Source organism: Neophocaena asiaeorientalis, unplaced genomic scaffold (assembly GCF_003031525.2).
Source record: "Neophocaena asiaeorientalis asiaeorientalis breed wild unplaced genomic scaffold, Neophocaena_asiaeorientalis_V1.1 scaffold406, whole genome shotgun sequence".
Taxonomy (NCBI): domain Eukaryota; kingdom Metazoa; phylum Chordata; class Mammalia; order Artiodactyla; family Phocoenidae; genus Neophocaena; species Neophocaena asiaeorientalis.
The window spans coordinates 558358-575068 of NW_020173381.1; the positions used below are offsets into that span (position 1 = coordinate 558358).

The 16711-nt window shown below is 41.9% G+C and overlaps 1 protein-coding gene across 1 annotated transcript in view; it reads left to right on the plus strand.

Annotated features, from left to right (window-relative positions):
- The window catches only part of XKRX (XK related X-linked), a 65881-nt gene extending 51248 nt beyond the window's left edge, over positions 1 to 14633 (plus strand). Inside the window, exons 2-4 of the mRNA XM_024746524.1 lie at positions 1396 to 2681; positions 7134 to 7402; positions 13004 to 14633. Coding sequence (XP_024602292.1) covers positions 2347 to 2681; positions 7134 to 7402; positions 13004 to 13749 — 1350 coding nt within the window. The 5' untranslated portion in view covers positions 1396 to 2346 and the 3' untranslated portion in view covers positions 13750 to 14633. The remainder of the gene's footprint in view (positions 1 to 1395; positions 2682 to 7133; positions 7403 to 13003) is intronic.
- Positions 14634 to 16711: the final 2078 nt, after the last annotated feature.

Genomic DNA, 16711 nt, shown 5'->3' on the forward strand with positions numbered 1-16711 from the left:
AGTTTCAGTCTCCCATGTCAGGGTGGCCAACTCATCCCAACACAGCAAACAGATGAGTTTCTCACCCTACTTGTGATCCATCTTGGGAATAGGTCCTGAAGAAGCCCACAAGAAGTTCTGCACCGTATACTGTTGGCAGAGAACTTTGTGCCTTTTGGAAAGGCCCAAGCCATCAACACTATGAAGTGTTCTCAGATAGCATTGCCCCGCCTTGTGAAACAGAAAGGAGGAAGGGTCAGCCTCCTAACCCAGCTGCTAACACAGGTACAGACCAAGATGGTACATCTGCTTCAAAAGCAACAACCTTTTGAAGCTGATCTGTTCTTGAATCAGCCCTGGGGAAAGGAGACAGCAATTGCAGGAATCTTAAAAACCAATACAACAGCAAGACTAAGCCTTTCTTGAAGGCATCATTTTGGTGGCTGCTACTTGGCCACTCCTCACATAGATCTTTTTTACTGACTTCCTGCAGCAAAAGGAGATTGGCACAGGCTACATTTATATTATTATCAGGAGGCAGATGTTTTCTCTTTTCCCCTGGGGTTTAGAATTATGCAAATGAAAGCACAAAAACAAAAGCTCAGCAAGGTGGGGGAAGATTGCTCTTAAGAATCTAGGCAAGAGGGAAGACATATGGGATCATATGTATATGTATAGCTGATTCACTTTGTTATAAAGCAGAAACTAACACACCATTGTAAAGCAATTATACCCCAATAAAGATGTTTAAAAAAAAAAAAAAAAAAGAATCTAGGCAATTTTCAGAGCTCTTTAAGACACACCTCTCAGTTCTTACTAACAGCTCTCCTGGCTCCTCTCCAGTCTATTTAGAATTTGGCACCTCTTCAGAACCTTACAGCCAAAGACCTGAAAGTTCATTCTTAAGTTCCCATCCTGGCCTCATTTTGCAAGTGGAGAAATCAAGGCATATAATATGGGTCTGTGGGCTAACTTTGAGTCTTTCTTTGACATTCCCTCTTTCTCTTTCTTCCTTCTGCTACATACACTCTCGCTTGGAAAGGAAACTCTACGGCCCAATTGCCCCCCAGGTCTCTCCCCAGCCCCACCTTGATAAAATCTGTAGGGCAATAGGACCTAGGGAAATTCAACCCTGAGGCCGAGAGAGACATTCCTGCTTAACCGCCTGGCTTGGGCGAGTGTGGGAGCGAGCTAGTTAGGGAGGGCGGGGTAGAACTGGAGGTCTGCTTCTGTTGGCGAAGAGGAAAGCTGTGGCTCCCTCCAACGGGTCCGCGGGTCGTGATGAGAAGTGCTTCTGAAGGTTGGCCCAAGCCCCTTTTTGTCGCGCCTCTATGCACCGAGCATCCTTCATCTGCCCGCCCTGGAAGTCGCAGGCTGGTTTTGTTTGGCCCCAGCTGTCTCTCCCATTTCGTGCAGCCCCGCCATCGTTGCCTTCGTTCCTGAAGCCACCGACCTCTCATAGCTGGAACTGCGAGCCAGGCAGGACCCCGGCAGCAGACGGCGCCCAAGAGTTTGCCGACATCCGTCGGGCCGGGTTGGCGCCCCGCACGTCGTGTTTTTCGCTAGTAAAGTTTCTCTGTGGAAAAGAAGCCCCTCCAGCTTTCTCTTGATCCTGCAGCGGGCGCGTGCTTTGCTTCTCTCTCCGGTGACTGCGCTCGGGGCCGGGGTTGTGACTTTGCTCCTGTCCCTGGCCTGGCTGCCTTGGGGGCGGAGCTTGGGGAATTGGAGGAGCCGCCGTGAGAACTCATTGACTGAGCGCGGGTGCGGAGAGACCGCCGGCGAGCAGGCGAGCTAATAGCCGCAGCCTAGCATTAGCTAGGGTGCCTGGGCAGTGAACTGGATCCCCGAAGGGACGCTCAGGCTGCGCCCCCTCTTCTGCCCTGGCTCATTTCTCAGCTGATTTGAGAGAGCACACTGGTAAGGGCTCCTCAAGAGGAGCTGCTGAGTGTCGGTGCCCGCGAGAGTGGCTACCCGTCCTGCCTGGGGGGCTGCGAAAGGCGGAGTCGCCACGGAAACAGCTGTCCCATGGTTCTTGACGCGCCTGGAATTGGACTCCGGACTGGGCGCTAAGATGCTTGCTTTTGCCTTGTCCAACTTCCACAGCACGTAGTTGACGATTGGAATCCTGGGCCAATCAAGAGTCTAGTTTCAAAGTGGTACTCCTGGGCTCTTCATCCCAGACTCCAACAAGTCTAATTTGAGACGAGAAGAGAGCGGTCTCCTGCTCTAACTAGTAGATCTCCGTTCTGGAATTGGACTTGACAGCTCTCCTCACCAGTACTTGCACTGCAGTGGCTACAGGGTTCTCTTGGGAGGTGGGGATGGGAGTGCTCTGAAGACCAGACCACAACACTCAGAACCTCGACAATGGACCGAGTTTTTGAAATTCCTGAGGAGCCAAGCGTGGAGCCGATATCCTCTCTGGAGGAAGATGTCATCCGTGGGACGAACCCCCGATTTACCTTTCCATTTGGCATCCTCTTCTCCACGTTTTTGTACTGTGGGGAGGCAGCATCTGCCTTGTACATGGTTAGAATCTATCGGAAGAATAGTGAAACCTACTGGATGGCATACACCTTTTCCTTCTTTATGTTTTCATCCATTATGGTCCAGTTGACCCTCATTTTTGTCCACAGAGATCTGACCAAAGACAAGCCACTATCATTGTTTATGCATCTAATCCTCTTGGGACCTGTTATCAGGTGAGCAACTTTTAAATCTTTTCCCTCCTCCCCTACCCCCCAACTGTGCAGAGAAAGATGAATTTAATATTTTTAAGACTGTTACTGTGCCTTGAATCGAATCGATTCTCCCATTCCCTCCCACTCTTGGTTTCCCTGCCTACCATCCAAAAAGTCTTATCTGCAGTCTTAAGTGCCACCACAATGAACATATGGCATGTACCTGTGTTCCGAAACCATGTATGGTACCGTTAATAAGACTTCATTTGACAATGTTTGCTATCTGGATTCGGGTTGTGAAATTGGTATGAGACCAACTGATGTGGTCACCTTGTAAACACAGGCTATAGCTTCAGAGTGTGTTGTTTTGACTCTGCCTTTTAGATGCTCTTTAAATTGGATGGAAGTTCCTTACTCCCTCCATCCCATCTCACATTCAGTTTCTTTACCCTGAGTTGCTTGGGCTGCTGCTACTGATATTTTCAAATTTTCTGGAGTTATTTGACATCTGGAAAGTTTTTTTTTTTTTTTTTTTCGGTACGCGGGCCTCTCACTGCTGCGGCCCCTCCCGTTGCGGAGCACAGGCTCCGGACGCGCAGGCCCAGCGGCCATGGCTCACGGACCCAGCCGCTCCGCGGCATGTGGGATCCTCCCGGACCGGGGCACGAACCCGTGTCCCCTGCATCGGCAGGCGGACTCTCAACCACTGCGCCACCAGGGAAGCCCGACATCTGGAAAGTATTTTAAGCCATTTGTGCTCATCTGGTACCCAAACCCATTGTAGTTTATTTTTCTCTGTCAGTTTATTGGTCTCCTATTTATCTCTGTATCTTTCTGCAATAAAGGTACACGGTTAGAAGGGGGCAAAGGAAGATAGCCTATCTCTCCATCTGGATGCTGTAGCACAATGTAATAGTATTGAGTCTTTCCATTCAGATCGTTTTGAAGGGACAAGAATGTGCCTTCAGGGAGATCAGCTGGGTGCTTTGTGACCACCTAGAGGGGTGGGATAGGGAGGGTGGAAGGGAGACACAAGAGGGAGGAGATATGGGGATATATGTATATGTATAGCTGATTCACTTTGTTATAAAGCAGAAACTAACACACCATTGTAAAGCAACTATACTCCAATAAAGATGTTAAAAAAACAAAAGAAAGAATGTGCCTTATCCTAGGGATACAGGCATCTGTGTCAGAAGTCTCAGCTGGATGCTATGTGATTTTCAAGGTAGAGAGATGTTGCAAAACTTCTGAGGTCAGTAGGAAAGAATGGACCAAATTTATCTTGATTGCAAGAGAGGCAGAAACTTGCAGTCAGCTGAGGAATATGGGTCAGAGTGTTGATGTTGTAATTGCAATGGGAAGATATTTCATCCTTAGAAATAAACACAGTCTGAAGTTCAGGATGGAACTGCCCCCTTTAAAAAAATTTATCAATATGTTTAAATGGGGAGGAATTGATTACGCTCCATCAGCGAAAATATGAGACATCAACAGAAACAGTGGCCTGGAATTCAGGAGACCTGGAATCTAGTTTGCCCTTGTCATTGACTAGTTACATGGCCTTGGTGAAATCCCTGAAGATGCCTTGAGCCTCAGGTCCTTCATCTGTAAAATAAATGGGTTGGGCTAGATCATGGGTCGTAAACTCAAACACTTACAGGGGCCAGGCAGGTATCATAAATGAGTGAAGCAAGCCAAGGATGAGAAAAAACAGTAGTATCATGTGTGATGATAAGTAAAAATGAAGTCTCGGTGTTAGAGAAATGATGGAGTTAGTGAGTACTGTGGTAATCTGGAGTCCGCAAGATCTGCCTAAAGGAGGCCAGCCTCTCTACAGCTCCAGCCCATTGTTTCCCTGTTGGAATTCAGACCCTGTATCGCCAAGGCCGCAACTTTTCAGGACAAGCTCCCAAGACAGGATTTTATGTGAAATGGAATGATTGAACATGTTGACAACTGATTTTGGTAATTAAATAAAAGAACTGTCTGGGCCAAACACGCCACAGCTGTTTGTCAGATGTGACTCAGCTGGCCTATGCAACCTCTGTACTAGGTAATCTAAAGGGCCTTTCCAGTTCTAAATCTTGAAGTTAAACTGTGAAAGGAAGACCTCATCTCGAACTTGGAGCCAAGATGTCATTTAGAGATGTCATTAGAGGAACAAGGAAACCATTCTTCTTGCCCTTTTCAAATGCAATAAATTGAGTTAACGGATCAATCACTCTTAAGATGCAAATTTCAGTAAGTTCTGCCCCAGCTCCGTTTTCGACTTCTCTTTGCTTTGTGGCCTCCCAAGCCATCTTTGATTTGGACCATCCATATGGAGTGTTGAGTACTATGTTTCATTTTTGTCATTTAGCTCCCACTAGAAATGATTGGAAAGCATTTATAATCTCAGTCAGCTACCCCACAGCAGGGAAAAAATAATTAAAAGCTCATAAATCATATCCTTGATAATGCTTATTTTCAAGGCAAATTACTTTTTAGGTAGGCAGGAACTTGATGAATGCTATTAGGCACATGAAGGTGTTTGGAGGCCCTGGCTCCCTTATATGAAATGCAAAGATACTTCTGAAAATGAAAATGTACTCTCATTTGCTGCCGCTTATAAGCAAGGCAAACACGCTTACTTAAACCAGTAAATGGCCTTAAGAATAGAAGCATAAACAGAATTCTTCATGCCACTGCCTCCCCCAATGTTTTATTCAGCAATAGTATTGATGGGCTTGGGTTAAAATCTAAACTCTCTTGGTGGAAATGCACTTGTGCATTTTTCCTGAATAAGAAGAGAAAGTTGCTTTTTTTCCTTTTCTGTTCTCTCCTTCCATCTTTTTCTCTCCTGGATTTTAGAGTTTTCCCTACAACATGGATGTTTCAAACTACGTGCTTTAGCCCGGTACACATGCACCAATCTCAAAGGGATCCTGTGGAAAAATGATACAAATGAACTTATTTACAAAACAGACTCACAGACTTAGAAAACAAACTTATGGTTACCAAAGGGGAAAGGTGATGGGGGGAGGGATAAATTGGGAGTTTGGGATTGACATATACACACTACTATGATTAAAATAGATAACCAACAAGGACCTACTGTATAGCACAGCGATCTCTGCTCAATATTCTGTAATTACCTAAATGGGAAAAGAATTTGAAAAAGAATAGATATATGTATATGTATAACTGAATCACTTTGCTGTACACCTGAAGCTAACACAACATTGTAAATCAACTATATTCCAATATAAAATATTTTTTTTAAAAAAAGGGATCCTGTGGAGAATGGCAGCCAGCACTGTTCCAAGCTTTTCTATCGGGAGCCAAAGGCCTAGAGAGCATATAAATCTGAGCTCGTCTTTGGTCTGGTTTTTTTTGTTGTTGTTAAATTACATTGCCATTATTAATTATTATCTTCTCCTTCCATCACTTCTCACCCTGTATTCTTTTTTTCCTTCTAACTCTTTCATTTACTCAGCAAATATTTATCAAATGCCCACTATGTGATAAGGGCGGTGAGTAAGATAAATGCAACCCGTGCCCTCAGCCTATCAGGAAAGACTGCTTAATTTTTGACACAACTGTTCTTACTTAGAAGAAATAGTTCACAGTTTCCATTTATTTCAGTGTGAGTGGGGGAAGTAGTAACTCAGGTGTTCCAAAACAAGATGTTCTAGTTGCTTCTCTTTTCACCACATCAGAACTGCTAAAGACTTCTGATTTATATGGGGGATATGGGACGGGTACAGCAGGAAATGTGGTCTTAATATTATTTCAAGGATGATAAGATCTCCTAAGTATGTTTTACTCTTTGTAGAGAAAGAATGAAGTTTAAAAGGCTATTGTTCCCAAACAGGTCAAGAGGCCCCAGAACAACCTTTAAAGAGATCTTTTGAGGTTCCCTAGGTATATAGTATATTCGGTTCTGAGTTGTCAAGCCTTTTAAGTACCTTCGTTGCTAAATGGCTTTCCTGTGTATTTGAGAGATTTTTCCAGATCCCTTCCAAGACTTTTTGGCTGAGACAGTTATAGTTGTGGGCTTTGTTTTGAAAAAGCAGAGCTCAAAAGCTCTGATTATGGAGCTGAAAGCTTTGAATAAGGAACGCTTTACCTCAGGAACCTGAGGTGTTATGAAAACCAGAGCCTTTTGGAACCTTCATCATTTTCTCTCAACAAATTTTTCATGTCTTTGTGTTCTAGCCATTTTTCTGTCACAGGCTTATTCTTAAGTCCTCAAACACTTCTGAATTGGCGTTCTTAGGTTGGTCGATTGCCAACCCAACACAAAGGATTTAGACTGAAGTGACACGTGGAAGGCATGACCAACTCCTTGCCGCATGAGAAATGAGTAGAACAGGAGAGAAGGAATGGCAAAAAGAAGCACAGCCCTCCTGAGTTATTTTTCCCCCCTCACTACAACTTTCCTTCCTAGGACAGCTTTAGTTAAGTACTCATGATGCTTTACTTCTGCAGATGTTTGGAAGCCATGATTAAGTACCTCACACTGTGGAAGAAAGGAGGGCAGGAGGAGCCCTATGTCAGCCTCACCCGAAAGAAGATGCTAATAAATGGCGAGGAGGTGCTGATAGAATGGGAGGTGGGCCACTCCATCCGGACCCTGGCTATGCACCGCAGTGCCTACAAACGTATGTCACAGATCCAAGCCTTCCTGGGCTCAGTGCCCCAGCTGACCTGTCAGCTCTATGTGACCCTGATCTCTGCAGATGTCCCCCTGGGTAGAGGTGAGTGGGGTCAGGAGAGGGGAGGGCTCCACTGAAATCAAGGGTCTTAGAAATCTAGACCTGAGTGTCCAATATACTGGCCACCAGCTTCATGTGGCTATTTAAATTATTAAAAATTAAAAATTGATTTCCTCAGTCATACTAGCCACATTTCAAGTGCTCAGTAGCTATGTGTGCCTAGTGATTACTCTATTGGTATTATAGAACTAGTTCTATTGTACAGCACTGAGAGTCAGCTTGGGGAGCCAGACATCTCCGGCCTACCAGATTTCTGAAACTGGGGTAAGGTGTTTAGACTAAAAATGCCACAGAAAAACCCTCTCTGGACCCAGAAGAAGCGAGTAATACCAGAAGCCAGTAGGACATGTTCCCTACCCACAGTGTTTAAATTGTACTGAGTGTGTTTGGTTGGTTGGTTGGTTTAGGGATGGCTGCCTTTAAGTAAGAGGTTCCCAAATATTACAGATCATGAGAAAACATAATTACTGGATGAAAGCTTCCTTTAAAACTTACATCCCATACTCAGACCTGAATCAATCTGAGTGTGGGGAGGCCAAGAATCTGCATTTTTTAACGTACCCCAGTTGATTCTGATCAGCCACTTTTGGGAACCACTGATTTAATCACTCCTTCCAACTTCAGTGGGGAGAAAGAAAAAGGGGTGTGGAATGAATACTGATGCGAGTCAGGCCTGGTCCCGGTTCTGACCTTCTCTGTAATCTTTAGAGGAAGTTACCAAAGAGGTCACTGTCTTAATTTCCCACTTGTAAAAGAGGGATCCCGAGATGAGTAAGCCTCTAGCTTGGGCTGGAGCTGGTACAGCTGTGGGTACAGCTTTGGACCGTTGCCTTATTATTAGGTGCTGACCCTGCTTGGCAAAGCCCTATGTTTCAAATAAAGGAGGAAATGCGCCCTCTTTTTTTCTCTACTAAGAATTGTTCATGAAGTTCTACTGGTCTTGAAGCTTTTTACATACCTAGAATTGACAGTAGTATGGGGAGAAAAATCTGGAAATGATGATGCTCTTCCTCCTGAGAATTTTGAGGGTAATTAAATCATCTAATTAAAATATGTATGCATTATAAAAGTAATACATGCACAAACCGGATGGCCTGCAGGTAATTGTATATGCACAGACTATTTCTAGAAAGATATGCAAGGAACCATTTACCTCTAGCGAGTGAAAATGAGAAGTCAGCTGACTTTTATTAGCTTTTACTTTATACCCTTTTATATGGTTTGGATTTCTTTTTACCATGATCATGTATTACTATTTTTGGTCCTTATTCTTTTTAATTATAAAAATCAGACATGGTTATGGTAAAGACTCAAAACTGTGCAGAATATATACAAAATAGGAGATGTAATCTCATTTCCCAAAGGTAATCTGTTTACCATTTAGTGTATATCCTTCCAGACTCTTTCCTTCCTCCCTCCCTCTCTGTCTTTCTCTTCCTTTCTTTCTCTCTCTCTCTCTCTCTCTCTCTCTTTTTCTTTCTTTCCTGTGCTATACAGCAGGTTCTCATTAGTTATCTATTTTATACAAAGTAGTGCAGACTTCTTTTTATTATGTAATATAAACATACATATAACATATATATGTGTATATATATATTTGCCAAAAAAGGAAAATTAAACATTCTATTCAGCAGCATGTTTTTTTTCAAAAGTATGCCAATATTTCTTCAACAGTTATCTATATATATAATAATAATGATAAATATACTATATATTTCCTTTATATGAATTGGACCATTCTTTCTTATTTCCCTAATCTTCTGTTGGTAGGATTAAAGTTTGTTTATAATTTTTCCATCCATGCAAAAAAGTTTTTCTCTGATTACAGACTATGCTCCTGTGAACATCTTTATAAGCACCTGTGTACTGGAATGAGACTTTGTAGAATAACTTCTTAGCAGGAGAATTGCTGGGAGAAAAGATATGCATATTTAGAATTTTAGCAGTACTGCCAAAAGGTTGCATGAATTTGTATTCCCACCAGCAGTGTATGAAGATGCCTGTTTCTTTATATCTTAAACTAAATATTTATGTAATTATAAAATAACTGTTTTAATAATTTACTTTATGAGTGAAGCTGAGCATCATTTCAAGTTTGGTCATTCTATTCTTTAAATATCTTATTTATATGTTACTCACTTTTTCTAGTGGGTTGTTTATCTTTTCCTTATTAATTTGGAGGATCTATTTACTTATTCTGGCTATTAATCCTTTCTCTGCTGTGGATAAGTGTGTATGTATACATTTGTATAATGTTCTGTATGTGTGTACATACACACATTTTAAATGTGCATATATATGTCATACATGTAACAGATGTGCAACACACTATATGTAAGAGACAATATACTTGTAGTATTTTCTGACATTTTGAAGTATTACATTTTTATGTATTCAAATTCTTTATTGCTTTTAGGTCTTGTGCCTTTCAAAGGCCTTTCACAGCTCAGATCTAGTAGAGCAATTTAGCCTGATCTTCCAAACAGAATGAATTTTCACAATCAGTTTGTCAATCCCCCCACCAGAAAACAAAACAAAGCAAAACAATAACAATAAAAGAAAAAACATTTTATTGAGACTGTGATTGGGATTGCATTCAATTATTTAGGTTATTTTGGAGGGAGTTTACATCTTTACAGGATCAATCAATTTCATATTAGAAGATAATTTAAGTCTCCATTTCGTTAAATATTTAAAAATCACTTCATCGAGGTACAATTGACAAACAAAAACCTCTACCTATTTAATGTGTACAACTTGATGAGTTTGGAGATAAATATACATCCGTGCAGCATCACTACACTCTGTGCCATAAATATATAAGACCCGTAGCAATAAAACTATACTTGACCCTGGGTATCTTCAGTGGATTGTTTCCAGGACCCCCAGCGGACACCAAAATCCGTAGATTCTCAAATCCCTTATATAAAATGGTGTAGTATTTGTGTATAACCTGTGTACATCCTCCCGTATAGTTTACATCATCGCTAGGTTACTTATAATACCTAATACAATGTAAATACTATGTAAATAGTTATGAATATGATGTAAATGCTAAGTAAATAGTTGCCAGTACATGGCAAATTCAAGTTTTGCTTTTGGAACTTACTGGAATTTTTTCCCGAGTATTTTCTATCCATGGTTTTGGTTGACTCTGTGGATGCAGAGGGCCAACTATATACAAGTTTACCGAAGTACATGTCATTAAATATTTTTAAATATACTTCAGTAAAATTGTATCATTTTCTTATTATAGGTTTTTCACATTTTTGTAAGGCTTATGTCTAGATGTTCTATCAGTTTTGAAATCACCTGATTTCCTAAGTGTCAGGGTAACACCTAAACAAAGTAAATGCATCTCCTGTACTTTTGGAAATAGAGAATGGTGATGATGATGATGATAATAGGAGCTAACAGATAGCATTTACTATGTTCCAGGAATTTCTCTAATTATTTCATTTAAATCTTCACAACAACACTATGAGATACTTATTATCCACATCTTACAAATGAGAAAACAGAGGCACCAAGAGGTTAAGCAAATTTCCCCACAAGGTTCCATAAGTAATAGATGGCAAAGAGGATTGGAATGCAGGAATCTGCCTTTAGGATCCGTGTTTCTAACTATAGGTCACTCTACAAAGGATGTAAGGGAATCTTTCTACAAGGCCTTGTTTTCAATTCTTCAGTGATTTCTCCTATTAAAAACTTTCTGACAACACCCTCTCTTTTAAGGTTTTGTGAACTACTTCTTGGTTTTAGTTTTCCTCACTTTCACCCACCCTCCTGTCTTCTCTTTGCTACCCCTTTTCTTATTCCTTTTTCTGTGGGAGGCCGTCTGGATCAGCATAGATGAGGAAATTTCACTAGCAGCATTATGACCTCTTATGGCATGTGTCTTTTTGTAGGGAGACAGATGGAAGGTGTTTTTACATTTATTGGAAGCATCAGGCTTTCTGCTTTTTATTACACTACTATCAATAAATGAGTTCTAAATTTAAGGGAAAGCATCACCACACTTGGCTGGCTGTACATACACCCTGATGTTCCAAACTCTACAAGGAGCATCAACTCTTGAGGATGGGACTTAGAGTGGTTTATAAAGCTAAGAGTATATCAAATCATATGCTGTACACCTTAAACTAATACAATGTTATATGTCGATTATATCTCAATAAAGCTGGAAAAAATAATAAATAATAAAAGTAAAGATAAGAGTAGACACTTTAAGAGAGTCTTCCAGTCTTTGAGACTGCAACCCTCTGCTTAGAGCTGGAAAAGATCTCGGAAACAACGCTGTGCTTCTTTCTGGGTTTCTATCGGAAGGTCTTTACTTTTCTTGCAGATTAAATTGACATTTCAATGGCTCTAGTTCCCTGGATCCAGTGTTTTTATGGGAACAGAAAGCTCCAGCTTTTCTTTTGGTTGAGTATACTCCGGTGTCTCACTCTCCTTGAGAGCACTAGATTTTTCTTAGTGATTGGTATCCTCTGATATAAAGAAAGGAAGAAAAGGAAAGACCACTGTGTGACCTATAGTTGAGACTTAGGATAGCAGGATTAGAGGGCATCCTGATCCTTCAGGGCCCCTACTCTAACGCACAGTGGTATGGATGTTATGGGCTAGGAAATAGGATTTAAAAATTTTTAAACCACTCTGCCAGAAGTTTGGGGACTCCTAAAGTATACCAAAGCATTGGGAAATTGGTATTGCTGATGAGTAATACAAGCAACTCTAGAGTATGTCAGTGACCTAGGGGACTGAGGCACATGGATATTCAGTGAGTCGCACAAGCTCTCACACTGCTGAACCAAGCACTTCTAACCGTAGGTATGTTATGGTGCCTCTCTAAACTCAGAATTCTTCATTAATTCCACAAACATTTGTTGAGCACCTACTATGCTCCAGGCAGTGTGCTAGGCTCTGGTGATACAGCAGTGAACAAAATAGACATGGTCCCTTCTGCTCTCATGGAATTTCCAGTATATATTTTATGTTCTAGAAGCATACACAGACAAGATTAGTTCCTTGAAGAAGATGTTCATCAAAGCAGGGACTTCTATAACCAAAGGCATTCTCTCTGAGTCTCCTAAGACTGGATTTTTTTCAGATCAAGTTCTCTCTGCCTCCAGCACTATTTTCTCAGAAGCTTGTTTCATCAGGTAGATGCTGCCCATCCCTTTATATGTACTCTTCTTGTGTTAGTGACCTCTCAATGCTAGTGACCCCTCAGTGATGGTTCTGAGGCCCACTGTTTTTTTACTTTATTTTGTATGTTTATATGATTATTAAAATATTGCCAGTATATGTTCATTTCTTATTTCATGGGAAATTTAGAAACTAGAGAAATGTAGAAAAAATTAAAAACTGCCCCAATCCCTGTCACGCAAAATAATTTAGTTTATTTCCATTTTCTTTCTGTGTATGCTGTTTGTTTACATAGCTCTGTTCATTCGTAGGTTTGCTCTTGACTTGGGCCCTTGAGTCTCACCTATCATCTGTCTGGACCTCTGGGTCAGAGTACAAGCTTTACCAACATTGACTGATTATCTATTTTCTTCTGTTTCTTTTTTTTTCTTACAGCTGTGCTAATAGTCTTTTCCCTGATATCTGTCACCTATGGGGCTACCCTCTGCAATATGTTGGCTATCCAGATCAAGTACGATGAATACAAGATTCGCCTTGGTCCACTAGAAGTCCTGTGCATCACCATTTGGCGGACATTGGAGATCACCTCCCGCCTCATGATTCTCGTGCTCTTTTCAGCCACCTTGAAATTGAAGGCTGTGCCCTTCTTATTGCTGAACTTCCTGATTATCCTCTTTGAGCCTTGGGTTAAGTTCTGGAGGAGTGGTGCCCATATGCCCAATAACATTGAGAAAAATTTCAGCCGACTTGGCACCTTAGTGGTGTTGATTTCCGTTACCGTTCTCTATGCTGGCATCAACTTCTCTTGCTGGTCAGCTTTGCAGTTGAAGTTAGCAGACAGCGACCTTGTTGAGAAAGGTCAGAACTGGGGACATATGGGCCTGCACTATAGTGTGAGATTGTTAGAGAATGTGATCATGGTCTTGGTTTTTAAGTTCTTTGGAGCAAAAGTGTTACTGAATTACTGTCATTCCTTGATTGCCTTGCAGCTCATTATTGCTTATCTGATTTCCATTGGCTTCATGCTCCTTTTCTTCCAGTACTTGCACCCGTTGCGCTCACTCTTCACCCACAATGTAGTGGACTGTCTCCACTGTGTCTGCTGCTACCAGCACCCTCGGGGCAGGGTTGAGAACTCGGAGCCATCCATTGATGCTGAAGCAAGGCAAAGCATTGTCTGATTCTGTCTTTTGGGTATTTTGGGATGGGTTGGGGTTGCCAAGAGCAACTGTGAAATGGAAGGAGACGATGAGGCTCATGGGTGAGTACCCACCAGGACATTGTTTTGAGTTTTCTGAAAGCCTATCAGAAGAAAGAGCAGCCCCCAAATAGATTTTATTTCCTTAAGATTGACTACTATGTTTGGACACCAAGGTAACCACTGTGTACCTGGGAGGGTCAGATATATCATTCACATTCCTCCCACCCAGGTCAGCTGTCTGGCTGTCCTATGAGATAACTTACCTCCATGCACCTAAGGCTCTCTGTGACCTTTAAGCTCTGCTCATTCGCTTGAGCATTACTGAGGTTTCTGTGGGCTGAACCGAATGGCCCAGAATCCCACCAGAATATATCCTGACTGATCAGAGGATGTGCCTGCTTATCAGCTATGGGTACCTCCCGGGAAACAGTCTGACTTATGTGAAACCTGTAACTGTGAACGTGGCTGGGGTCTTTTAATTCCAGTGAGAAACACTGATTAAGAGGAAAACCCCCACCATTAAAAGAGCTGCTCCTTAAATGAGTTAGCCATTAGGACTTTACTAGTGATCACTCATCAAGGATCTTTCCTTTCAGTGGCCCTTCAAAGGCACACTCTGAGGAGGGAGTACAGAGTGGGTTTCCTTCAAGGCATAAAGCAGAATGACTATCTCAGGGACCTGCATGGGCCTCCACTGTGCTGAGTGGAGTGGTTGAATCAAAGCTCTCACTTCATGCCTCCTTATCAGGGATTCCCTCCAACCTGGCTTTTCTGTGCTCGTTGACCAACATTTGATGTATATCTCAGAGAAGCTGAACTGTAATTGAAAATGTTTCTAATGTGTGGAAGAAATGAAGATTGCTTTGTGTTTCCTACTATCCTGAGTATTTTGTTGATTTGTTTTTTAGGGGAGAGAGAGGTAATAATAGCTAGGACATTGCCTTTATGTTGTTTGGGGTTGGGAGAGTAGCTAACACTCCAAGGTAGAGTGAAGGCAGAGGAGGGAAACGAGATCACATTAAATCATCATCGGTACTGCTTTCTGCCCACAGGATTTTATTTTCTAATAAGGAGCATATGCTTATCAACCATCTGCTCACTCCCACACCCCCAGGGGATGAATGCAGTTCTCCCTTCCTTATGTATCTTAATGTTTATATCTTATATGAGTTGGGTATTTTGATGAGAAAGTCAGCTGGATGCCTCTAAAGTCACCAAGGAATTGAAGTTGCTATGGCCACTGCCTATTGGGATCGAGTATCCCAGCATCTACCTAGCTAATGCTTGCCCCTCACAGACCAGGAAAGTGAGGAGAACTCCTAGTAGCATGTACAGTTGTGCCCACCACAGTGCTGTGAAGAACTGTGAACAATCTAACCTAAGGCTTTTCATTCTCATCCAGTTTTACTCTTGGGATCATGTTAAGAATTTATCTTTAGCCATTTCCCCTCCTCTTATACAGTGTCAGGACATTATGTTGGAAGAGCTCCCTCTTCTAAGTAGCAGGGCTATGAGCCAGAATTGTCCTATTTGCTGATATGTCTAGTGTGGTTTTCCCATCTTCAACCACTGTTTGGGGCTAAAAGGATTGCATACTTAATTGGGGGAGAGTGAAGTGACTTGCTTTGGATCAGTGGAGATTTCCTTTTTCAACCTAACTCCCGCATTCCTCATCCTCATCTTTCATGATGGAGATGTAGGTTGTTGTCATAAGAAGCACACACTGCTGTCCTCTGACTGTTATTCAAGGTGAATTTGAAAGAAATAATCTACCAAACCTCCAGAAGAACACACTGCCTCTTTGGAATTCAAGCAGCAATTTCTCTCTAATGGTTAATATGCCTTCCATTAAGAGCAAGAGCAGTGTGGAACTATAATTTGGTCCATAAAAGCCATGTGGCTCAGCTACTTAAGGGTCAGATGCTTTGAGAACACAGAGACACACAGTGAGCAAGGCAAGCCAATTAGAGCTGGAGTGGAGATACACACAGGGCAGAAAAATGTGCCTCATGCCAGACCAGGCATATTTCCCCCCATGTATCCTCTCCAGCCTCACTGACTTTATATCCCAGGAATGCAGCGAGTTTAGGGTAAAGAGTGTGGAGCAAGTTCCATCTGAAAAACCTGCTGCCCTTAACCTACAGAGAAGAGACACTAGTGATACATTATACAAATGAACCTTCAGAACCTCCTATAGGTGGTAGCCTTTCTGTTCCACAGCAATCTCATAAATACACAGGAGATGAAGAAATTGTGGAATACGGGGGTAGAGCAGAGGAAAGTGCTCCCTTCCACCCGCAAACACTTCTTTAATTGACTACTCTCTTTTTATCCTCAAATCTTAAAGTAACACAGGGTACTTTTGTAGGGGCAAGTCTAACGGAGTGGGAGAGGAGGCAGAGATGGGGCCAGCAAATGGGTCTTGGAAAAGGAGTGCAGAATCACAAAGTTTGGGTGTAAATTCTAGGCCATTGTAACAACAACTATCCTCGTGTCATTGGAAAGTCAGTAGGCTAAAAAGTATGGGCAAATGAACATATTAAGGAAACGTATTAAATAAACTAATGGTCGTCAATTTCATTTGCTCCACAAATGCCTTAAAGACTATGGGCATAGAACCATGAGGCACTGTCAGATAATTAAATACTAGCTAATATTTATGAGCACTTACGATATGTGTGGCATAGTCCTATATATGCATTATTTCATTCAATCCTCAAAACAACTCTTAGGAGGGTAGGTAATGTTATTCCGCATTTTACAGATGAGGATTCTAAGGCACAGAAAAGTGAAGTGACCTGCCTGAGGTCACAGAGAGTGTCAGAGCCAGATTCAGTCTTGGGCACTCAGGCTCCAGACCTTACACTCTTGATCATGATGTAAACCTCTAAGTTCTCTTAGGTCCTTTGTGAAATTATTTTAATATGTTAGTGGGTTCAAGA